This window comes from Crocodylus siamensis, chromosome 5 (assembly GCF_052110815.1).
Source record: "Crocodylus siamensis isolate JL-2025a chromosome 5, ASM5211081v1, whole genome shotgun sequence".
NCBI classification, from domain to species: Eukaryota; Metazoa; Chordata; order Crocodylia; family Crocodylidae; genus Crocodylus; species Crocodylus siamensis.
In genome coordinates, this window is record NC_143399.1 from 76,763,713 (window position 1) to 76,788,752 (window position 25,040).

The window sequence follows — 25,040 nt, forward strand, 5'->3', positions numbered from 1 at the left end:
CCTGCAGCATCCTTATAGGCTCGGCAGTGCTACGTTGGATAGCACTACAAAAGAAAGAGACTTGGGGGTCATCATTGACCGCAAGATGAACATGAGCCTGCAATGCGATGCTGCGGCTAGTAAAGTGACCAAAATGCTGGCTTGCATCCATCGATGCTTCTTGAGCAAATCCCGGGACGTCATTCTCCCCTTGTACTCGGCCTTGGTGAGGCCGCAGCTGGAGTACTGCGTCCAGTTTTGGGCTCCACAATTCAAAAAGGATGTGGAGAAGCTTGAGAGAGTCCAGAGGAGAGCCATGCGCATGATCAGAGGTCAGGAAAACAGATCTTACGATGACAGGCTGAAAGACATGGGACTCTTTAGCCTGGAAAAGCGCAGGCTCAGCGGTGATCTGATGGCCACCTATAAGTTTATCAAGGGTGACCACTAGGATCTGGGGGAACGTTTGTTCACCAGAGCGCCCCAAAGGATGACTAGGTCGAACAGTCACAAACTCCTGCAAGACCGTTTCAGGCTGGACATAAGGAAGAATTTCTTTACTGTCTGAGCCCCCAAGGTCTGGAACAGTCTGCCATCGGAGGTGGTTCAAGCACCTACATTGAACACCTTTGAGAGTAAATTGGATGCTTATCTTGCTGGGATCCTATGCCCCCAGCTGACTTCCTGCCCTTTGGGCAGGGGGCTGGACTCGATGATCTCCCGTCCCTTCCAGCCCTGATGTCTATGAAAGTCTATGAAATCTATGAAAGACAAGTGCAAAGTGCTGCACCTAGGGAGAAAGAATCTCCAACACACATACAGATTGGGATATGACCTTCTAAGTAGCACAGTGGCAGAAAGGAATCTCACAGTCATAGTAGACTCCAAGATGAAGATGAGTCATGAATGTGATGGAGTGATAAGCAAAGCTAACTACACTCTATCATGCATTAGCAGGTGCATCACAAACAGGTCTAAGGAAGTGATACTTCCCTTCTATGCGGCATTGGTAAGGCTGCAGCTGGAGTACTGCATCCAGTTTTGGGCACCACACTTCAAGAAGGATGTTGATAACTTTGAGAGGGTCCAGAGGAGGGCTACTTGTATGTTAGGCACCTGCAGGTAAGGCCCTATGAGGAGAGATCGAGGGACCTGGATCTCTTCAGCTTCTGCAAGAGGTGATCTTGTGATGTCATATATCTTGACTTTAAAAAAGCCTTTGATCTGGTATCCCATGATCACCCCTTGGCAAAACTGGCTAACTGCGGCCTTGACCTCACCACGATCTGCTGGCTGGGGAATTGGCTCTGCTGCAGGACCCAGAGGGTGGTGGTTGATGGAAGTCAATTGTCGTGGTGCCCTGTGACCAGTGGAGTCCCTCAGGGCTCTGTCCTAGGGCTACTTTTTAACATCTTCATCAATGATGTAGATACTGGTGTCAGAAGCGGGCCGGCCAAGTTCATCAACTACACCAAACTCTGGGGTAAAGCATCCACACCTGAGGACAGGAGGGTGATCCAGGCAGATCCTGACAGGCTCATGAAATGGGCAGATGAGAACCCGATGGTATTTAGTACCAAAAAATGCAAGGTTCTCCACCTTGGGAAGAAAAACCCGCTGCATGCTTATAGGCTCAGCAGTGCTACGCTGGTTAGCACTACAGATGAAAGGGACTTGGGGGTCATGATTGACCACAAGATGAACATGAGGCTCCAGTGTGATGCTGCGGCTAGTAAAGCGACCAAAACATTGGCTTGTGTCCATAGATGCTTCTCAAGCAAATCCTGGGATGTCATTCTTCCCTTGTACTTACCCTTGGTGAGGCCGCAGCTGGAGTACTGCGTCCAGTTTTGAGCTCCACAATTCAAAAAGGATGTGGAGAAGCTTGAGAGATTGCAGAGGAGAGACACGTGCATGATCAGAGGTCAGGAAAACAGACCTTATGATGAGAGGCTGAGAGCTATGGGACTCTTCATCCTGGAACAGCGCAGGCTTAGCATCGATCTGGTGGCCGCCTATAAGTTTATTAGGGGTGCTCACCAGGATCTGGGGGAATGTCTGTTCACCAGAGCACCCCAAGGGATGACAAGATTGAATGGTCACAAACTCCTCTGCGATCATTTCAGGCTGGACATAAAGAAGAACTTCTTCACTATCTGAGCCCCCAAGGTTTGGAATAGACTGCCACCAGAGGTGGTTCAAGCCCCCACTTTGAACGCCTTCAAGATACTTTCGGATGTTTATCTTGCTGGGATCCTATGATCCCTGCTGATTTCCAGCCCTTGGGCAGGGGGCTGGACTTGATGATCCTCCAGGGTCCCTTCCAGCCCAAATGTCTATGAAAACTATGAAATTGTGGCCGTCTACAAATTCATTGGGGAATGGGGTGGGCATCAAGGAATAGGAGATACTCTGGTTACCAGGGCGCCCCTTGGGGTAATGAGAAACAGTGGCCACAAACTGACAGAGAGCAGATTTAGAGTAGACATCAGGAAGAACTTCTTTATGGTAAGGGCAACCAGAATCTGGAATGGGCTTCCAAGGCAGGTGGTGCTCTCCCCTACCCTGGAGGTCTTTAAGAGCAGCCTGGACAAGCACTTGGCTGGGGTCATCTGACCCCAGCGCTCTTTCCTGCTCAAGACAGGGGGTCAGACTCGATGGTCTACCAAGGTCCCTTCCGACCCTAAAAATCTATGAAATGTATAAATAAGGCTAAATATAATCAATATTATAAGCAGGTTTAACTTGAAAGCATTAAACATAACAAGCTACCCTAACAACACTTCTCACGCTGCAACCACTCCCCAACCTGGCTGTCCCTGGGAGGAACATTCAAGCTGAAGCCCTTACAAAGCTGGACTATAACCTAGGTCTATACATATAATTTATCTTATCAGCCTCAGTGGTCAGTGGCAAGGCCTAGACAGAGCCCACATAGGGACAGTCAGTGGCTTGGCACTGTGATATCTTCCAGCTATCTTGCTGTTTCTCCTGCTAGCTCCGTCTTTCTCTTTTGCTGTTATTTCCTGGAAAAAATTCCCTCTTCCTCTTTTACCTTTTTTCACTCAGCCAGTTTACAGTGAATGGTGAAAAAGAAAGTGTACAGGCAAATCCTTCACTTGAATTCCCACTCAGACGACCCTGTTTGCTGGGCTGTTCTCTGGTCCTATGTCATAGAAAAGTAAGTCTGGAAAGGACATCAGGAAGTCATCTAGTCCAACTCCTTGTTCAAGGCAGGATCATGCCTATCTATATCATCCTGGACAAGTATTTGTCTAACTTGCTCTTAAAAACTTTGCAAACATTTTGCACACAACTACCAGACAAAATGACTAAAATGTCAAAAATGCACTAACCTATTAGTGACACGTAGGGTTAGTGCATTTTTGACATGCACGTGCACCCCGAGCGTGGCAGTGCACCCCATGCAAAAAGGTGTTGCCTGCGGGCGGTTGTCACTTACCACCCCCCCTCACCACTGACACCACCAGCAGCATCTGCGGGCAGTCCCCAGTTGCCTCTGGCCACTGCCAACGCTGCTGCCTGTGTCTGCGGGGGGTCGCCAACCACTGGTCAGCGCTCACCACCTGCCCCCACCCCGCCGCTGACAGCACTGCAGCTACCTGCGGGAGCTCATTGCTCACCGCCGCCATACTGCCGCTGCCTGCGGGAGCTTGCCGTGCCCCCTCAGCCTCTGGAGGCATACGGTATTCATGCACTAACCTGCTACAGGTAAAGAAGGGGAACAAGGGCACTGTCAAAGTCCACCAATGCAAGAGCAGTAGTTGTTAAAGAAGCTTAAGAAGAATAGGAAGAGGACCCTGAGTGGAGGAGCCAGCCCCAGTAGCCAGGAACCTTTGATTTCATTTTAAATCCCAGGAGGAGAATCAGCACACCTTAGTTGAAATGCGAAGCCTTGGCTGAAACCAACACCCAAAGCTTTTGAGGAAAGAGGAGAAAAAGAAAAGAAAAGAAAAACAAAAAGAGCCCCTCTGATACCTATCGCAACAGGCAGGGAAAAAGTTCCTTCCTCATCCCATGTGGCAAGACATAAAAGCCCAGCTGCAAGACATAACCAGATCGCAGTCAGTCTGCAGTACAACTCCATGCATCACACATCCTGACTAGAGACCTAGAATGCCCCCTTTCTGTCATCCTGTTCCCTCCAGAGACTTATTCCAGCACCTTTACTTTTCTTGCGTAACCAAGCCAGTTATCATAGCAGTTCTCCTGCTGCTGAGCATGGTCCGATTTCCACTCGCTCTTAGATGCAGAGCTCATCCCATATCTGTGTGGAGAGTCTCCTGGACTTCCTAACTGCTGCTCTTCACAGCCCACTCCAAGCATTGGTGCTCCCAAACTTGGACTGTCCAACTTTGGTGCGACAGGCAGCGCCAGCATCCAGCCCCCAGGCTGACAAGATACTGTGAGGGTGGTTCCCCAGGGCTTGTTCCACTGCATGGGCTGCACCAACAGAGCATGGCCCCCCACAGGCAGTATGTGGTTTCCCTGCCAGACATGCCTTGTACAACCCCACAGACCCTCCCTCACCATGTGGCAGCAGGAGATGCAGCTGCTGAGCCCATGAGCCACATGTTAAGTGCTTGCAGGCTACATGCAGCTCGCAAGCAACCAGTTGGACAGCTCTGTTCTAAACCATATACTTACCCAGCTTCTTGAAAATCTCCAATGCAAGCACTTCCAAAACTTGACACTTGGCTCTCAAAAATTTCTCTTCTGCAAATTCTGAAATAATCTTAGGTTAAAATCCAATGTGATGACAAAATATTTTACCTAAGGGCATCTATACACATGTTCCAGAGTCGGGGGTGGGACACTTTAATTAGGGTGGCTCTGAGAGCTGCTGTAATTCAAGCACCTGCAGTGTCATGTGTATTCAACATCCCACCCCTGAATTAAAGTTCATTCAACAAACTTTAGTTAAAGCTCCCCCACTGCCATTTTGAAGCGCAGGGAGCCTGAACAGTTGCGATGTGGGGGCTGCTGGAGCACATTAAATAACACACTTCAGCAGACTCAATTAACTGAGTCTGTTCCAACGCATGCTAATTAGCATGCATTGGAGCAGACATCTGGCACATGTATAGGTGCCCTTGGAGACTAAAATATTGTGCGTTTTCTGTTAAGTCTTGGGGCTGAAGAACTCATTTAGGAAAGAAGTAGCTGCTAAAAAGGCACTTTTACTCAAAATTAAATTTACATTTCAGAGGTACCCACAAACTCATGAAACACTACAATGGCAACCAGGTGTATATAGTCTGAGAGAGATATACAGAACCTTGATTTATGTGATGGTGACTTCAGAGCAGCTGATACTCAGCATGTTATGGAGGCTTGTAATTTACTTCTGGGCCAGATCCTGAAGTATTTACTCAAATTATCACTTGAAGTAAAGGGGCATTTTGCTTGAGTAAAGACCAATTCAAATCATAAAAAGGGCCTCTGGATTAAATCCATACATCTCAGTATGTCAGCTGACGGAAGTCATGGTGGTGGTGGTAATTAGAATAGGACTTATCCCTTCAAAATTAAGGGCCAAGGAAATGCATAGGGCATAAGGAAGAGTGGACTATTAAGAGTGTCCACATGATTAGGGGGGAGGGAAACTGCCTTCCTATAATATGCCTTCCCTCCAAAAACAATTCATTTTAGGTAGGTCTAGGTTACATGATGCAGAACAGCCTCAAACTATCAAAATAATCTCAAAGGATTTTCTCAGAAGAAGTTTAACATCTCTCTCCCTCCCATCTTTAGTGAGAACAGAAATAGGGTTCTTCCCACCATGTCCATCAAATAAGTATTAAAGGCTGGACCTTTTCCAACATACCTGAAAGGGGAGGGAAGGGATAAAACTCTCCTTCAGGCATCTATACTGGCTGTCAACACTGCAGGTCACAGCACAAGCAGACACAGAAACCTTTGTAGGGCTCCCACACAGGGGCACAGGGAGTGTGTGGGCAAGAGCAAAGAATGAATGTAGACTAGATTTCACTCTCAGCTATTTTTACTTGTGTCAGATGGCACTGTTACAATTTACCAGCTACAATCTTGTAGCTCCAAATTTGTGATTTCTTCCATGATGGACCATTTACCCCTCTATCTATATTATCTACCTCTCTACCTATCTTAAAGGGCCAGCACAATCAAGAGCCTGGTTAGCAATAAAGATGACACAGACAATGAAATAAATGTAACATGGTAGAAATTATTTCATTTATTGTCTTTTTTTAAAAAAAAGTATTAAACCAGGGCAGTGTTCAAAGTAACAAAAACCAAACTGTTTCCAACAGCAGATGAACAATAATACGCTTTTGTAATTGATATCTGAAAATGGTTACAAATACTTGTTTTCAATCCCTAGAAACAAATGCCCTATTCTAAGTCCACAATACTATTATTACAAAGTTTACCTCTGCAAACTTCTGGAGAAGACACTAGCAAGTAAATAAAAATGCATCTGTCTTAACCAGTATTTTAAAACGTAAGACAATAAAATAATTATTTACAAAAGTTTCAAGCAGTTTGTACACTTTTCTTTTTGTACAGATATTAGTTCATTTATTACTGGTTCCTACATTTACAGGATTGCACAAAATAAAGTATCATCTACATCATCTGCTATGTACAAGCTCCAGGTTAGAGCAGGAGGAAAAAAAGTATTCTGACTTGTCTCACACACATACGAAGTCAAGTTGTATGCCCTTGGAAGCCTTGATAGTAGGTGAAGCTGCCTGCTTGCTTGTCTCAGAGCGGAATTTGGCTCACAGTGTGCAAATTGACAACTCTGTAATTTTTGCAAAAATGACAAAGAAAAATAGAGCTGTCCCCTCTCTGTTTGATTTAAAGCAAATACTTAAACGTTTACTTTTGCAGCTGTTAAAATACCCTGCAACAGGTTTTGTTTGAAGAATGGAATCCACAAAACATGTCTGAGGCTTTTCATGATAGATAGAACACAGGGTGGTGTGGAACAGCAATGTCAGGCCTTGGAAAATGTCTTCAGAATCCAGTGACTCATAGCTGTCAAAACAAAGATTATTGTATTAACTTTCTTTTCCTACATTCTTTATTAGTTCAAAGCTTACGATATAATTTTTTTGACATGCTATCACGAACTGTAATTTTTCTGAAGGCAAGATCAGGGTAGAAACTGCAAAGCATTCAATTTACAGAGGTTAGCACATCTGGTTATTATTTATCATGAAGAGTGGCAATCAACAACAAGAACAATTTAAATTGCTTCAGACTGAAACATTTATTCATTTAATAAACAACAGATCACTCAGAGCAACTGATGTATAAGTAACATTCATCAAGTGCTTTTGAAATGAACCATGCATTTTAGTGTAAATGATTCATAAAACTGTTTTAATAGTAAAGGTGATGTTTTAAGAGTGGTCAGCGTTCCCAGAATTCCACTCCAGTATAGTCAATAAGTTGTCTTCAGTTAGACTAATGCTGAAAGTTTTCATAGAATCATAGAAAATGAGGGTTGGACAGGACCTCAGGAGGTCATCTAGTCCAACCCCTGCTCAAAGCAGGACCACCCCCCACTAGATCATTCCAACCAAGGCTTTCTCTACCTGGGTCTTAAAAACCTCCAAAGATGGAGATTTCACCACCTCTCTGGGTAACCTGTTTAAGCACTTTACACTACCCTCCTAGTAAGAACATTTTTCCTAATATCTAACCTAAACTTCCCTTGTTGCAACTTGAGACTATTGCTCCTTGTTATGTTATCTGTCTAGCTCCATCTTTGGAGCCACCCCTTCAGGTAGTTGAAGGCTGATATTAAATCCTAACTCAGTCTTCTTTTCTCCAGACTAAATCCAGTTCCTTCAGCTTCTCCTTATATGTCATGCACCCCAGACCCCTCATCATTTTTGTTGCCCTCTGCTGGACTCTCTCCAATTTGTTCACATCCATTCTGTAGTGGGGGACCCAAAACTGGACACAGTAGTTCAGATGGAGCCTCACCAGTGCTGAATAGAAAGGAATAATCACTTCCTTTGATATGCTGGTGACACACCTACCAATGCAGCGCAGCATGCCATTAGCCTTCTTGGCAACAACGGCCCACCGTTGGCTCATATTCAACTTACTGTGCACTGTAACCCCCAAGTCTTTTTCTGTAGAGCTGCTGCTTAGCTAGTCGGTCCCCAGCCTGAAACATTTCTTTAGACATTTATTCCTAAATGTGTAAAGAATCTTTAACCTTCAACAGGAACATGTATATCCATGCAGGAAAGCTATGTTACTGGTTTCATTTTTATAATCTAACAGATTTTGTAAATCTAATTACTTCAGCATATGTGTTCCAGGCTTTGCTCAGAGTGAGAGACAGGGGGACGGTGGCACTATTTGCTGAATTTCTCACCAATGCTGCCATTTTGCACCGACTAATTTTAACACCTGTTGGTATATTTATGTGAAAACACAGCTCAGAGAATTCAACTTTGAAACTTTGCATACATGAGGGAAAAGAACAAAATGGACTACTAGTTGATTAGGAGAAAAGGCTAACCCCCACAACTCCTGACAAACATACAAAACCCAACACTAAACTTATTGTATAATAAGAGGCAGATGCTGGCTTTGTTCAATCTGCATCAAATGCAGCCCAGGGGTTAGATCCGGCCAGGAGCTCACTTACCTAGCTGTGTTCTTGTTCCTTATCTGAGACATTAAGGGTGCAGATAGAAGTGACAATTTTCACCTGATTTGGACACAGAAAGCAGTCTATAGCCAGAACCAAACACAACTGCACAGCTGCAGACAGCTTAAAAAATGGCTGACTGGGTGAAAATTTGAACCCACATTGCATGACAGTTCAGCTGAAGATGTTTTAAAAAAAGAGCATCTTTTGTAACTTGTATCTGCACTGCCTCCCAGCCGGTTGCTGTTTCAGAATGGGAGCAGGGACAGGGAGCAGAGGGAGTTGGGTCTGGGATTTTTTCACTCTCCATTGCCAGCTGGGGAACCCCTAGGATGAACTCCCTCTGCTTCCTTTCCCCCTTCCCATTATGAAACAGGGACAGGCTGGCAGAGAGGAGGGACCATTCAGGGCCATGCAACCTACAGTCAGCAGTTAGATTCCCCTCCTTCCTGGAACCAACAGTGAACTTCTGTTTGTTCAGGGGGGATCGCTGTACCTTCCCTGCAAAGTGTTCTCAGTTACAGTTGAGACCTGCACTTCTGTCTGCACCCTAAAAGGGCATTCATCCTGAGCCAGTTTTAGATAGACTGTCAGACCAACTTTAGTGGGGAACTCATTTTAAGAATTGATGGTGTTACTCTCTGAAAACCTCCATTTTCTTTAGAAATCATGTAGAGAACCAATATTAAATAAGAATATGTCATTTTCAAGAAATAAATCAGTTAGATACTGATTTTAAAAAAAGATTTGTACTTTTATTGTTTTATTAAAATGTTATTAAAATCCCTAAAATTGTTATGGGGAAAACTATTGGAAAATGGTTCAGTTTCCCATGAAATGGAAATGACTTTGAAATTTCATTTTTCAAATGCTGATACAATTTCCCCTTTTAGTGATTATTTATATAAAACACCTTACATCAGGGGTAGGCAACCCGAAGCATGGGTGCCAGGGCATAGCATGCAAAGGCATTTTGTTTGGCACGCATGCCTTGGGGTGGACAGTGGAGAAAGGAACAGGGCTGTACTGCCACAGCAAGAATTGGGCTCCCTTCGTGGCTCCCCCACCATCCACCTGGTATGCCAATATCTTACAAGTCAAGGTTGAGAGTGCTTTGGCACTCTGCTCAAAAACGTTGCCAACCCCTGTCTTACATTTATGCAACTGGCCTGCCATCCCCCCAGAAAAGCAAACTGCTATGGAATGGAGATATAGATATGAGAAAGGTAAACACTCAATGGAAAAATACATGAATTATAAGGAGAAAGAAATAGTACTGCTCCATACCTATACCATCTCTTAGAAAACATTGTTAATAAGAGGAAATGCAATTAGCAATCAAAAGCTTGTCTAATATGGTTAGAGCATGCAGATCAGTTTTGAGAAAGTCCCTCATGCCCCAATTTAATTGGTTATTTTAACTTAACATGGCAGCTTCAAGTCTTTTTTATTAGCTTGCTCGTTTTAGTACAAGGGTTGATCCGAGAAAACTAGTTACTTACTGAATGTATGCCTGTCAGTCAAACCATTGTTGAGATGCCTAATACATGAGAGGTTTTGTTCTGACAGAAAAGGGAAGGAAATCTAATTAAAACCAACATCACTGTATAATAGGATAAGCTGACCATACTATGTAGTCAACAGGCTTGCCAGAAGTAAGAGTTTGTTTTAATTTTGCTCATTTCAGACCTGAGCTATTCAGAATATATTTGAGCACATGCAGGACTGACAGCTTGTGCGCATGTTATGGCCCAATATTCCAACATTTTGTTTCTCATATTGCAGGATGGGGTAGATGACTATGTACAAATCCTGATGGGCACACACCTATCTCCAGCTGTGCTCTAGAAAGGCAGGGACATACATGCAACATCTGTCATTTTTTTTTTTTTATCCCCACTGAAATATGAAGGCTGCTCAGGGCCAAGAAAATCAGGATCCCATTAATGCCACTGGGGTAAATGTTTCAGGGAAAACAAAAATAAAGTAACAAAGCTAACTGCTACAGGTATCAAGCACAAAGGGAATGAAGTGGTTGCTGAATAATCCTAGCTTTAGTAACACTTGCAGTTGACTTCCTATTTGCTTCAGCTTTATAAGTTTTATTCATTGTGAACCTCTCACAACCCTCTTGCCTGTGCTGGTAAAACACAATAAACCAGGACATGTTGGGTTCTAACTCTAATCTTTGGTGTGTATAACCAAGGCATGTTCAAGACACTGAAGATGATGTGAGGACTGCATCCTGTTGGATTGTTCTCTCTTATAATTGACAGTTTATTAGGTACTGTTGACCAACAGGCAACTCACTCATAGAAACATATTGGCTCCTGATATTCCCTGGCATTCTGGTTTCTGGGAGGTATGCAGTGGCTGTATGTTGCCTTTGTCAATCAGGGCAATTATGAGAAATAGGTAAAACAATGTACGGCTTGTTTAGTGGTGCTAGATTATCTGAAGTGTCAGTCAAAGGAAGTTGATCAGAAGAGACTGGGTGTTTAATTCTCAGGGGTTTCCACTCTGTTACCTGCCTGCAGCTGGAAATTCTACTGTGAGCACTACCAAAGAGGCTTCTTGCAGCAGGTGCCTACTAGACACATAGAGCTGTCAATCCTAGACTGCTTATTAACTCCTGGTTTTAGGTAGCACCATTAGGATTTTGTAGCTCATGTTATACTATCAAACAGCAGGATCCATTTGATTTATTCCTGGGCTCAGTAACGACTAACTGTGATGATAGCTTTTGGAACCTCAAGCTCATTAGCCATAACTGTGAAATCATGGTAAAAAAAAAAAACCCCTGTATTCAAACATAAAACTATGGGCCAAATCCTGCTCTCATTCTCTCCCATGCCATCCCAATAAAATCATCATTGTGAGTGTAAACAAAGCTGCAATTTCACATCTCAAAGGAAATCAATAAATTGCACGGGTATAATTTGCCAACAGGATTTAACATTAGGAGTTCCCCAGAACTGAGTGCAAAGCCCCCAGGATCAGGGCCTGACAAGCAGTTTAGTTCAGCATTGCTACACTGGTAAGACAATTGGTAATTGTGAGACAAAAAAAAATAATTATTGATAACTTGTAGGTATCATTGCTAAGTGAGCTACTCACATCTGTGACGCATGGGCTGCCGTGCTTTGATCTAGGGTTTTTCTCAGGTAGAGTGGGAGATGTACACTGGGAGGGAGGTTTGGAGTCAGTGTTGGAAGCACCTTCATCCAAGAATGTCTCTGTAGGGAGCTGGGACAAGCCAAAATGGGCCGAACTACTGAAGCCACTTATACTCTCACCTGATGTACACTGGGAGGACTCTGAACTCTCTGTGACTACACACAGGAAGAAAAAAATACACGTAAGTTAGACACCATGGAGGCCAACAGTTAAACAGAAACTGCATTTACACACTGAAAGGAAACAAATCTCTCAGCTTCTAGTATTTGAGTACTGTAATTAATCAAAAATGAAAACTCTGCTTCCAGTGTGCTTACACCTTTATAAAGCCTCAGTTAGACGAATGTCCTTTGATGTATAAACATGCCTTAATAAAAAACAAGATCCTCAAAGCTAACCAAAGTCACCTATGGTTCTGAAAATAACAATTTTAAACTAACTGTATCATGAAAATAACAAATTTAACTATGTTAAATTTCATTTAGAAAGTTCTAGACAGCAGCAAAAGCTGGGGGACTATTACTAGAACTGGAAACAAGGCAAACATGAGTGATATGGGAATACAGGCAACCCTCACCATTTGCAGGAGATGCGTTCTCATATCCCCCGTGAATGGTGAAATCCACAAATAAGGCACTGCATTTACAAACGTCGTCTGTGTTCATGAACGCAGTGCCCCTGGTGGCTGGGGAGGGAGGGGGAAGGCATGGCTGTGCCACCAATGGCGGGAGTGCAGCAGCAGCAGCAGCGGGAGCATGGCAGCAGCCCAACAGCAAGTGCCAAACCCCCAAAGAGCTTCTTTAAGTGTATTTAAAATGTGGGTTTGGCATTTGCGAATATTTGAAACTGTGAATGCCGATCCCCATGAATAGCAAGGGTTTCCTATACAATTTAGAGACCAAATTCACAAAGCTCTCACATAGCCAAACCGGTGCAACTGTCTGTCAAAATTTGAATCGTAACCTGAATGACCTGCTATGTCAAAAATCCCTTCTCATCCAGAAGGTGAGGTATACTCACTCATTGAAGGTTGACTGCCAGTTTCCTGCTCCAGTTCATCCTCCTCAATGCAGGTTCTAATATCATATGACCAGTGGTAGAAGGGTGGTCCTAGCAAGCTTGGAGGAGATGGACTAGTGTACACGTGCAGGTTCAGTGATCCCAGAATGGAAGAGGAGGACTGGCTGCTTGAGGAAGATGTACTACTGTTAGAGATGGTAGAATGTGGTCTCTTAAAAGGTGTGGAGTGGTCAAATGAAGAAACTGCTATAGATGCTCGAGATCTTGACTCTATAGGAAAAGAAAAACGGTGAAAAAAAGAACCTCTGATTAGTTGGCAAGGACAAGGAGAATAAGGGAACCGATTTTGAAAAAGAAATATAAAAACTATATAATTACCACATGCTTGATCACCTCCTTCTTTGAATTAAACATTATTGAACTTAATTAGGGAACTGCATTTTGCTTACCCCTCTTGACACAGAAACCAAGTGAAGTTCTCAGGCTGTGTTTGCTAAATTCTCTGAACTTAACAAGATACAAAAAGCAAGCTTCCTACAGGCAGAATCACTGATAAACAAGTAATATCAGCTCTGGGAAAATGTTATATTTGATAGCCTTTTGTTTTTAACCAGTGGGAAATTGTTAATGAAGACAACAATCCTAGTAGGCTAGTAAGTGAAAAAACAGAACAGCTATGAAACATGAAAAGTAGACAATACCTGTTCCCTTCATGATATAATCTATTGCTCTATCACTTATAGCTGCTTCACTGGGTTTGATATCCATGAAAGGTTTATTGCCTATTCCCATAGACACCATTTCTTGCATTCTGAGTTCTGAAGCGGAAAAAATGTACACATGAACAGTATTAGCAAAACCTCTGATGTAGAAATTTACCTACTCCTTACTGGAGGGAAACACAATAACAAAATAATCCAGTTCTGAAGCCAACCAGACATTGGAAACTTAAGTGAATCTGACTTAAAAAAAACAACAACTCATGGGTGTTGCTCTCTTTCACTAGCTCCCAGACCAACCTCATCATCTTTACCACTGATTCTTTACCAGCTGTTTAAAACAGCATTTGCTTTTTGACCATCTTTTAACATTTTACAGATTCCTTTGGGAGAAGAAACAGGATAATTGTTGTTTTCCCCATCAGTGATAGCATAGTGGAGATTCAAACCATCACCATTTGCCAATCAAATACTTTGCAATTCAAAGTGGAGTTTGTACTCTCTCTCCTGCTAAAATATAGCTCAGAGCATAGCACTGCACTCCAGTTTAAAACAAATCTCTGAAACTGAAGACTACAATCACCAGGGCAGCATATTTTAAGGTAAGTCAGGGCTACTTTGAGGCCAGTAGAGCAGATATCCTTTCAGTCTTGAGTTTGTCTGCAGACAATCTGCCTTTGTGAAAAAAATCCTATTGTAGAAATAAAAGTTTGTGCAAAGAAGGACAGTACCTGGACTGCAAAATTGTAAAATTGTTGTGGTACTGTTTTACTAAGCATCCATCACAATCAGGCAGCATATTTCCCTCTCCATACCCTGTAGTTTCCTTTGTAGTTTGTCCACTGTGGGACATCAGCAGAGAGCTGTCTGCATGCTCAGTCCAGAGCAAACTCTAGTGGGCAGGGAAGGCTTCTTGTATACTTGCTTGGTGGCTGGATGGGGCAGAGGACTGGTAATGCCTTTCAGTGTACCATTTTAAACCATGTCCATACACTTAGCAAAAGAAAACCATCAATTATTGAGGACTATTCAGTGTCATTTCTGAAAAAAGTAGGGAAAGTTACAGGTCCAAGTGGAAAACAGCTGTTGTTACCAAAACCTCCATCATAGCACTTATTGGGAGCTTTGTCTGCATCTCCAGCATAGGTGCTCCTCCCTTTGGGACAGGGTCTATTGGGATCCTGTCCCAAAGAGACATGGGGGCACTTGCTGTGGACAAGCAGAACTTCTGTTTCCAAGGCTATCAATTTGGCAGCCTCCATGAGCATCCAGTGTGGGTGAAAAGGCTTAAAATCTCAAACCAATAACAGGTCTTCAAGAAGCAGGACAGAAATAGGATTTTCCAAGCCTTCATTATAGCAGAAAGGTCAGGTCCTCAAAAACTATGCGCAGGAGGTTTCACTCCTCACTGACTCGGTCTACTGCATCTGATTGTCTTTCCAGCCTTTGCTTCCAGCAGCTCCACACAGATGATCCACATGCTGTAAACTGAATACAAAGTTTACCATGGCTAACAGCCTTCTTTGGCTAAACGATTTAAACCTGAGTGAATTTTTTTTTCTGTGTTGATAATTTTGGTGTCATTAATTGACCCCTAGTCTTCAGTATAAATAGAGTTATTTTTTCTGTAAATTGTGGGTTGGACTCCACAGAGCTGTATAGAAGATGGGCAGTCCTGATTGGCATATCCAGGTCTCAGGCTGGTAGTATAAAGGGACCACTGTCCTGAAAACTTAGTGGGAGAATAAAGCAGATCCAAGTGTACAGCTAGTCACCCTTTAAACAAGATGTGATTGTTGATGAGATGTTTACTGAACAGTAGAGCCAAATTTAGACTGACTATACAAACATGCAGCAGCTCTAAATAATGAAAATAAATAAAGATGTATGGGAATCGTTCCCTAGTAGAATAGCTTTGAAAGACCGAGCTCCCAAAGGAGGCCCTGTTGATACAAGTCCCTCTTCTCCAGAAGGGGAAAAAAATGTTCTTAAAGCTGTAGCATGAATGCATGGAATGCTGGCTCTGTCCAGAGAGATTTAAAATGACTCTCTCTTATCCCTCTTCCTTTGTTTCTATTTAGTCTTTTCATTGCAGCTCAGAGTTTATCATCGCTGCCAGGCCACTAAAAAAACTTTCCTTTTGATGTAAATGAGGGGAATTCTGAAGTGTCCATAAAACAACAAACAAAGAAAAAAGAAAACAGCATCAAAGTGCTATGAGTTGCCCAATTAGTGTCCCAGTCTTAAATCTCATTACATTGACAGGTAGAGTTCTATTGTTTTTGTCTAGGAACACATCCACTACCACCCCATCCTTCCACTGTTATGAGATTTTGTGCCCTAGGCTGCAATGATTGGGACCAGGACAAAAGGAACATGATATAGTAAATCTGTACTAAACTAAGCTGAGTAGGATTTGGAAATTAAATACTTATCCTGCAAAACATAACAAATAGGGCATGTCTATTCACTTTCAGCAATGATCTTGAGTCTGCTGCAGGGAAACAAACCTGTTCACGAACTCGCTCTTGACATTTTTTGGAGCTCATGTGAAAAAGGGACAGGAGGTTGTGCAGCATGGGCAGACTGAGAGCAAGTGGTCAAGGTTTGTTTCTTGACAAACCATCTTTGGTTCACCCAGGAAACAATACAGACACACTGATATACTTTCTTGAGAAGAAAACAGAAGAAAAAAAGTTATTTCCTATGTCAAACTGGAGGATTAAAAAATTAGCTATAACTTGGACAACCTGGAATTGCCCCCCAAATTGTTTTTATTGAACAGTGTGACAGTATACAGTATGTAAAGCATAATACTAAATAGAGCTGAGAGTTTAGTTTGTATAAGCATGTGCAACAGCTTTCATATATACATTACTGACAGCACATACAACAGAAGCTAAAGGATACTTTTAGATTTGCCAGGGTTTGTCTTGGTTAGGAGTTAAAGATGTATAAGACTAATAAGTCTAAATTCAGATTACACAAAACACTTGTCTGGCATTATTTAGCTAGGGATGGATCCTGCCTTGAGGAGGGGGATTGAACTAGATGACCTCCTAAGAACCTTTCCAGCCCTAATGCTCAATGACTGTCAGTTCTAAAAGAAAACAACCTATGGGGTAGCGTTTGACAAATTGTTTGGTTTTCATCTGTGATCAAAAGAGCATAACGTCTCCCTTTAACACTCTTCTTTAATCACGAGTTAAGCTGATTATAGTTGAGAAAAAGGAAAAAAAATAGAAGATGTTCTAGTATTCACATGGTTTGCAAGGTTATATGAGCCCTGTTTGATGCCATGTGTGTTTGAGGAGCTATTAGCTTGGTCAAACTGAACCTTTACTTCAGACAGCTCAGCTGACAGATGTGAGCCCTGTTCAATCTCCCCAGAAATGCTCAACCAAATACAATTTATAATTGGCATTACTACTGTTGTCTAATATTTTTTGGGGGGAGGAAAAAGTCAAGTTTACAACTGCTGAATTGAAGATGACCCAAAAAGAGGAGAAATTGTGCTCTTTTGCTTTTTTTCTGATGCATAAAAAAAGGCCTTACAAGGGAATGATTTGCTTTTTTTGTCTGGTTTTGCTTTTTAAGGGTTTATTTGTGGAGTTATTTTCCCCTCTTGATTTTTGCATTAGAAATTCAGCACCTCTTGACTCTTTTTTTTCCCCTATAGGTGACTGATGGGAGAACTGATAGGACTATGACATTCCAGATAAGTATGCAGTGAAGCTGAAATAAATGTGATTGCATGTGTTTAAAAAAACAAAACAAAACAGACTGCTGGAACCATTCTGCCTTTCTGTTGCTTGTTTACAACTATTTGACTGAAATACCTGACACTCAGGAGAAAAATATTTGTCAAACCATGTGACCTCTGCCCTTCAATTAAGAGGTGAGAAACCTTACAATTTACCTTGGAAACCTCCAAAAAGTCATCTAGTAAAAACAGGAAGGCCCAGTCCTCAAGCAAGGCCCCTTATCACCCAGTTCATTTTTTGAAAAAAAACAAACAAACAAATTCAGACATTTGCTAAAAGCAGCACTATGTACTGTGACAACACTAAAAATCAAATATATGTTCAACACAGGTTCCCTGGGGAATTGCCTGGTATGTGCTACTATTTCAGCATGACATTTAAAAACAAAGACTTGCCCACTGTGCAGCAACATAGCTCAGGGGCCCTCTCAAAGTTTGTTAAATATAGGGAAACAACCTAATTTTGTTGGTTAAGTGTTTTAGGAGCACTGTTTACAATAGCTGTTTTCCAGTGCCTTATTAATTTGCAAGTGTCTGCTGATTTTAGGCATCCCGTGCACTGATTACTAGTCTTGCCTTTTTTGACCTGCAAGGAGCAAATTGCCAAATCCTTCATTCTTATTGGGAATTACAGAGTTTTTATACCTCGGTTTCTCAGGGCCTGTCTCCAGAGAATTTTTCCTATGATACTGGTCCAAGCAACTTTAACTTCTGCTGAGTTTGCCTGGAGGATGTATGTGTCCTGGGTTTTCCTCCTCCTTCGAAACCATATTTCAAATCGCAGACCACTTTCCCCAACATTCTCTGTCATCCCAATCTCAGCAGTCTAGTAATATGCACACAAAAAAAAGTCAGTCAACTGCATTCAGAACAAGTAGATCAAATGATGTTCTTTGCATGGTTGATTTTGTAACTAAAAAATGTCTTCACCTTCCCGTATCAGTGGTGCATCTATAAATATAATTGTATGTATATTTGTGGCTGAATCTTCACTATCCCAGGGGTCAGCCACTCTAGACTTCTCCATGAGATCCCTTTTGTAAGAACAGCATGGGGCGGTCAATGTTGAGTTCTATGAGATGTACACATCTGCTAAAGTGGGGGTGGGCCTGCTGGCTGCCACGGAAAGCCTGAGGAAGGAGGGGTGCACCCTGTGCCACTCTGCTCTGTCACAGCTGAGGCCAAGCTGGGCTGTGCAGTGTGCATATTCCTCTGCCCCCCAGCATCCGTCTCCCCCCTCCCATCCTCCAGCCAGCTTCTCGTTGGCACTGTGCCTGCACAATACTGGCACCATGGCCACTTGCAGCCACACCTGCATGGGCTAGGGTGCAATGCAGAGTAGCCATCCTGTCCATCCACCCACTTGCCACGATGAGCCTTTGCTGCTGTGGTGCTGCTAGTCTGTGCTGGCTTGGGTGGGTGAGGGGGGCATGCAGGCTCAGCCTGCTTTCTTTGGCGTGATACAGTGGTGGCAGTGGCTCATTGTGGCAGGTGGGCAGGATAGCTACTCGGTGCACTACACTGCACCCTGTCTCGTGTGGGCCCAGCTGCCAGTGACCACGGGGCCAGGACTGTGCAGCCACAGCACCAACAGGGGGGAGGAAGGGGAAAGATGGATGTGGGGAGGGCGGAGGAGTCCACAAGCTGTGTGGCCTGGCCCAGCCCTGCCTCAGCCAAGCTGGGCCAGACAGGATGCACTGGCATCTCCCCACACCCCACTGCCCCCATCCCATCCTCAACAGCTCAGAACTCCTTAAACAACCCTCCAGCCCAAATAGTTGTTCATCACTGCTCTAAAGTCTTAGTGTAGTGGTGGGCAACTGCACTAAGAAATTCAGCTGCAGCTAGATATATAGGGGCAGATCCTTGGCTAGTACATGGTGTCATGGTACATATTCTAACTTCCCAGGTCTAATTTGCACTGTAAAGACCATGTGTGGCCCCAATTCAGCAAAGCAAATTAGTATGTGCTTAAAGTAAAGCTTATCTGTAAGTGCTGTGCTGAATCATGGTCTGAAAGAATAAAAGACCCTTTCGGATGGTGCTGACGGTAGTTAGGAATCATGGTTTCATGCCTTCCCATCTTAAAAGCCTTCTTGGCATTATCAGAATGGTGGCTAAGAGTTTGTGTATTTATCCAGGCAATATCCTGTTCCCAGCAAGACCTGTCCAGTAAGATATACGTGCACTTGTGACAAAAGGTACATGCAAGTAAGCATATGTTTTGTTCACAGAAATTGTCATTTTCTGCCTCTCTCATTGCTCTCAACTTTTTAAAACTAATAATTTTCTTCTCTCACACAAACACTAGAAACCCATGCAATAAATACCCATGCAAACATTCAGTGCAATGTTCAGTGGAGCTACAGTGCCTCCACCCACCACTGCTAAGTAGTAGTTTGCATTTAACTGAGAAACCTAAACAGATGGCAGGTACAATTGAGGGCTGTCCACACTTTCTGAAAAGAGCGAAACTGCATTTACCTTGAATGACTGTTTGTACATGTAGATGTCATATCCCCCGTCAATCTTTTTTGTCTTGCTAAATAGGATAAGATCATCAAAAAGGAAGACATGCCTCAAGTACTTCTTTCTTCCACAGCAAACAATAAACTCATCTTGGCATCTTAGCTGTCCTTGTTCTTTCAAATTGACCTGATTGGAGAAAATAACAAAGCTGTTAAAAGGTTATAGAAGGAAGAGTTGATTTTCCCCACGTGAAGTAAGAGAGAGGGGAAGACATGTAACTTCAATGGTAGTGTCGTTGGGTAGGGACCTTCTTTTCATTTTGCATTTTTACAGTACCTAGCACAGCAGGGTTCTAGTCCAATGCTAGGGCTTCCAGATGCTCTTGCAATACTAATAATAGTAATATATCTCCTCCCTTCCTGAGGGTGGGGACAGATGTAACATTTGAACCATTCTGAGAACGTCATTGATTGGGAACTGCTTCACAACTGTCCCAGTTGAGAAATATTTGCCTGTATGCTGCCAAGGATTCCAAGTAGAATAGTCACCTTTTAGGCATTTCAGTGCTGTCAAACTGCTACCAAGGGGTAGTAGTGAATACCCAGCCCAGCATGCCTCCCAGTGGTGAGTATCCCAGTTTCCCCAGCATTCTTTGAACAGAGGAAGATGACCCTGACTAGCTGGATGTGAAGGAAAAGGAAGAAAATGATGTCAATTGCCTACAATTGCAATTTTCTGATCCTTCTACTTACTGAGTGCAATAAAGAGCAAACTGAGTTAAATAAAACTCATTCTTGCATTTGTCTTGCAGTATCCTGATTGGGGGTGCCCAGACGTATATGAATGGGTGGGTGGGTGGGAGTGTGGGCAGCTGACCAGATCCCTGCTTTGGGGTTCCTGGCAACTGGGTGCTCTGGGACTGTCAGAGCTTTCATGGCTTTTAAAAAGCAGTTTCCCCCAACTCACTCATCATTTTACTTCAGTTCCTGGCAATGTACCAGGAGCTTGGTGCACCATAGGACGATTTGGGTGTGCAGAGATGGCCAGTTGGTTGGGGAGGGAGCTACCTAGACCTCTATTTTTTACTTTCTAGGGAACTGAGTGTTCTGGGGGGGTTGCCCAAGGTCCCTTGCTCAAGGTTCTACCCTAAGACTTTCCCTAGAGATGGCCAGGCAGGGGGACAGGGTGCATGTAGCCCGGCTTCTGTGTTCCTGGGGAGCTAAGTCTCCAACACTTTTAAACAGTATTCCCTCCCCCCCCCCCCCGGTCACTTATCAATTTCATTCCAGCTTTGGGTCATCCCAGGCTGATTTACAATGGGGGAGAAAGGGTGGCCAGGTAGATGGTGGGGGCACCTGGGTTTCCAGGGTGCTGGGTGCTCTGGGGAGCTGCCCAAGGAATGAATTGCCTTGGGCAGCTCCCTATCAATTGCCAGGAGTGGAATGAAATTGACCTGTGGCTTGGGAAAAATTGCTATTTAGAAGCCCCTGAGACCTTGAGCAGGCCCCCGGGAAAGCAGAAGCAGGGATACCGCCTCTACCCACCTCCCCCACCGTCCAAATCAGCCTGGGATGTCACAAAGCTTTGCCACTTTCATTCCATTGTTGGCAACTGACCATCAGCTTTGAGAAAAATTATGTTTAAATGCTGTGGAGACACTGGACAGCCCCCCAGAGCACCCCAAAGCCCAGGAACCCTGAAGCATAGATACCCACTTTGCCCATCTAATCACCCCTCCCCTCCCCATATCAGCCTGTGACAGCATGGCTTGGGTCCATGAATTACTTGTGCCTCCTGACGCTGGGTGGTCATGGTGACTGCCCAAAGGTGGCGATGGTGGTGTTGGCAGTGGTGGCGTGGTGATGGCAAGTGGGGACCACCCACAGGTGGCCGCAGTGACATCAGTGGCAAGGGCAGGCTGAGTGGGGACTGCCCATAGGTGGTCGTGGCAGTGTCAGTGGCAGGGGGGTGGGGGTGGCGAGCGGTAACTACCTGCAGATGCTGGCGGCAGCATCGGCAGCAGCCAATCTCAGGATGGGCACATGTCCCAGTGTCCCCGCTACGCATCACCTATGCTTGGGTCAAATGTAGGCAATATAGGTTGGCAGTAAAGTCCTGCCTGCATACCAGAGTAGCCAACTGGTGTGCAGTGGTTGGGGTGGGGTGATGGTGGGAGTGAGGAGCAGTGCAGTGTGGGGTGCCTAGAAGAGCAACCAGACACTAATCACGGCAAGCTTGGTGCCTACACATAACACTTAACTGGCTTAAGGAAGATGGGTTCAAAATAATACCTGATTATCCAAGTATACTTTTGAAACATTCCAGTTTTAAACTATTCTAAATTGGCTTGTATATTTGGATGCTTGAGATTTAAACAGCATTCAAAATGGGCTAAGTGTCATGCCTGGCCACACCCTCAGTGACACTGTCTCTGAATGAGAAGGGCAGCCTCAATGTCAAGTACCAATTTGAAAAGAATAAAGGAAGGACTGAAAAATGCTCACATCACATCCTCTGATGGCATCCATAGCAAGCAAGTCATTTCCATGGCGAAGCTGGAATTTCACCATTTCCTCAGCAGCCCTAAGATCACTGAGTTCCTGCTCCTGAGTCTTAGTGCACTCCTTGATCATATCCTTCAGGAGCAGTGCATACTTGCTCATTCTCTGAATAGGTTTCAGCAGGTAAGAAGCCAAATCCATCTTATCACCCAAATCCTGTTGCTTATTCTGTAGAAATATTACCAGGATGTGCAAACATTAATTGATGGATATATTCACAATCAAGCACATGATGTTAAAATAATTCATGTTAAATAAGAAGCCACACAATAATTACTTTGAAGAATGCATTTCCATGGCTTGTAAGCAAAGTATCTGACTGTGGTTTGTTCTTGCTGTATAATGCATACATCCCAAACTGTTCTTCCTGAAAAGATGAAGGGAAAGGAGTTATTTTTTGTTATTTTATGTTTCCCCAGTGATCAATGTTCTTTCCAAACATTGGGAAGTTTTATGCATACAAAAATTACATCCAGATTTCAAATAACTGCTCTAGTTGGTGCAAAAGTGAGAACACACCAGCACAACATATTCGGAAGGCTTAGATCGCTATAATTTACATTCCTTCCACATCCAGTAATTAGCAGAATGTATTCATTTCAGTTGCTTGTCTGGCTTGTTTTTTCTTCAGCATTAAATGTTTAATTGGCCAGGGTGATTTAAACAACATTATTACCTCTTGAGAGTTAACCCAGTGACTGTCAAGATTATTTTGTTGCTACTCTTATGAGAAAGACCTGCATGATGAGTCTTGGGGTTAATTTAGAACCTTCAGAAATTGTTATGACTTCAGATACTATAATGCTTGGTATGGGATGGATATACACATAGATAACATATGCACACTATATCCTTTAAGAGAGGAGATCTTCCTCAATTAATTGAATTATATTAATATGTCAGAAGAAATCCTTCTTAGATCCTCTGGCAGAGGGGCAACTTCCCAATTCACTGTAAAGCATAAACTGATTAGGAGACATCATTTTCTGCATTTCCTTTGGAACTGCAGTAGAAATAAACAGTCCTATTTAGGAGTTCAAACATTCATTTCCCTCTTACAAAACTAATTAGCTTCTTCCTTCCTTTAAACTAAAAGTACCCAAACAAATTGTTTAAAGTTTAAACAAATTGCTTAAAGAACTGATCTTCCCCTCATAATAAGATTTGCACAAACCACCAAAAGAGCAAACGGTAGCTTTCTTTTGAAATAAACCAAGTTTACTGGTTGGCCTCTATTTTGGGATTTTCTCAGATACTGCAGAATTCAGTCACACGCCAAACCATACCAAGCCAATGCTGTTTATAAACGATAGAGCATGACTGTACTTTCCCAGATTTACTCATTTTAATATAATAAAAGGCTTAGTTTGTCTATCTGTGTGCCTGTCTGTCCATAAAGCTTTTGGGCAACTGTGCATGTGCTGCTGAGAGGGTGGGTGGTGATTGGCTGTGCAGCCCGGGCTGCACGGGTCCAAATTTGAGCTGCTGCCAGGGAAGTGTGTGGTGGTGGCAAATACGCCCCAGCTGCCCGAGCAGCTAACCCCTCTCTCCCCCCACGCAACCCAACAGATAGCTCTGGTGCTGTCTGCAGGAAGAGAGGGGGAGAGAGGAGGGGGAGCTGTGGTTCAGTGACAATGCATAGGGGGTGCACAAGGGTACATATGCACCCCCCTGAAAACACTGGTGTGCCTCCTCATAGCCAGCATCCCCTGCTTAGGTAGCAGGCGGAAGCACTGGCGCCCCCCCGAGAGCGCCAGCCAGGGAGTGGGGGTGCCAGGAGAAGTGCCGCTGGCACTTCTGGGTGTGTCCCTGGCCCTTCCAGGCACATTGCTGGCACTTCCAGGCAGCATTCCATCTTAGAGCCAGCTTAGGGGGAATGCTGTTTCCGGGCTGGAGCACAGCTGGTGCAATTGACTGCGGGGGGACCTCCAGTCGCTGACTGGCTGCTGGGGGGCAAGTGCCCCCCCTGACTCAGGAGACACCAGTCACACATGCTGTGGTCTGCCCAGCCTGAAATGAAGAAGGGAGGGCAGGGGAAGGCGGGGCACAAAGTGTGGGGGGCTCCAACCCACACACCATCTCTCCGGCTCAGGCCAGGCAAATCCCGGCTTGCAGCTCCCTTCCCCTCCCTTCTCTACACTCCCTTCCTGCAGACAGCACCGGATGCAGGGCTGGGCAGCATCAGCCCAGCCCTGTTCATGTATACAAACTGACCCTAGGGAACAGACGTTTTCTAAGGCACTCAACTTTGGGGCACCTTCATCTGATCCCTCATTAGGTGTGGGTTAATTTGTTGCATTATCAACCAATTTTAAAGTGCTCTGCAGCAGTGCACTTCTGTCACAGCATGGTTATACAGTACTTTCAGGGGGCCAAGCGTGTGATAAATGTCACTTCTGTCAGCACCCACAAGGGTGATTTTTCTACAACCTAAAGGAAATGGAGGGATTTCATTCTCTATTACCTTGGAAACCAAAGGTGGCACATACTGCAGAGGGCAAGCGGGATAGAATAACTTGGCTGCTTTGTTAGCAATAACCGCCACAGACTGCTTTTCAACTTTACAAAAAAATACAAGGCTTCATAATGCTCTTGTTTTGTGAGCAATGAACACCTGGCTTTTCCAGTCTGGTTTAGTAGGAAATTTCAAAGCTATGGCTCCAGTTGTGCAGCCT

At 43.9% G+C, this 25,040-nt stretch overlaps 1 protein-coding gene across 5 annotated transcripts in view; it reads right to left on the minus strand.

The window, feature by feature from the left end:
* Positions 1 to 6,191: 6,191 nt before the first annotated feature.
* The window catches only part of PLEKHG4B (pleckstrin homology and RhoGEF domain containing G4B), a 233,603-nt gene continuing 214,754 nt past the window's right edge, over positions 6,192 to 25,040 (minus strand). For 3 of the 5 annotated variants that reach the window (XM_090049227.1, XM_090049223.1, XM_090049222.1), the window contains exons 16-24: positions 22,643 to 22,732; positions 22,309 to 22,533; positions 19,820 to 19,990; positions 17,981 to 18,161; positions 13,555 to 13,671; positions 12,854 to 13,123; positions 11,774 to 11,988; positions 10,159 to 10,218; positions 6,192 to 7,020 (exon numbers count right to left, since the gene is read on the minus strand). In XM_090049227.1, coding sequence (XP_089905353.1) covers positions 10,177 to 10,218; positions 11,774 to 11,988; positions 12,854 to 13,123; positions 13,555 to 13,671; positions 17,981 to 18,161; positions 19,820 to 19,990; positions 22,309 to 22,533; positions 22,643 to 22,732 — 1,311 coding nt within the window. In that variant the 3' untranslated portion in view covers positions 6,192 to 7,020; positions 10,159 to 10,176. The remainder of the gene's footprint in view (positions 7,021 to 10,158; positions 10,219 to 11,773; positions 11,989 to 12,853; positions 13,124 to 13,554; positions 13,672 to 17,980; positions 18,162 to 19,819; positions 19,991 to 22,308; positions 22,534 to 22,642; positions 22,733 to 25,040) is intronic. The other 2 variants (XM_090049225.1, XM_090049224.1) reach the window with 2 other exon arrangements.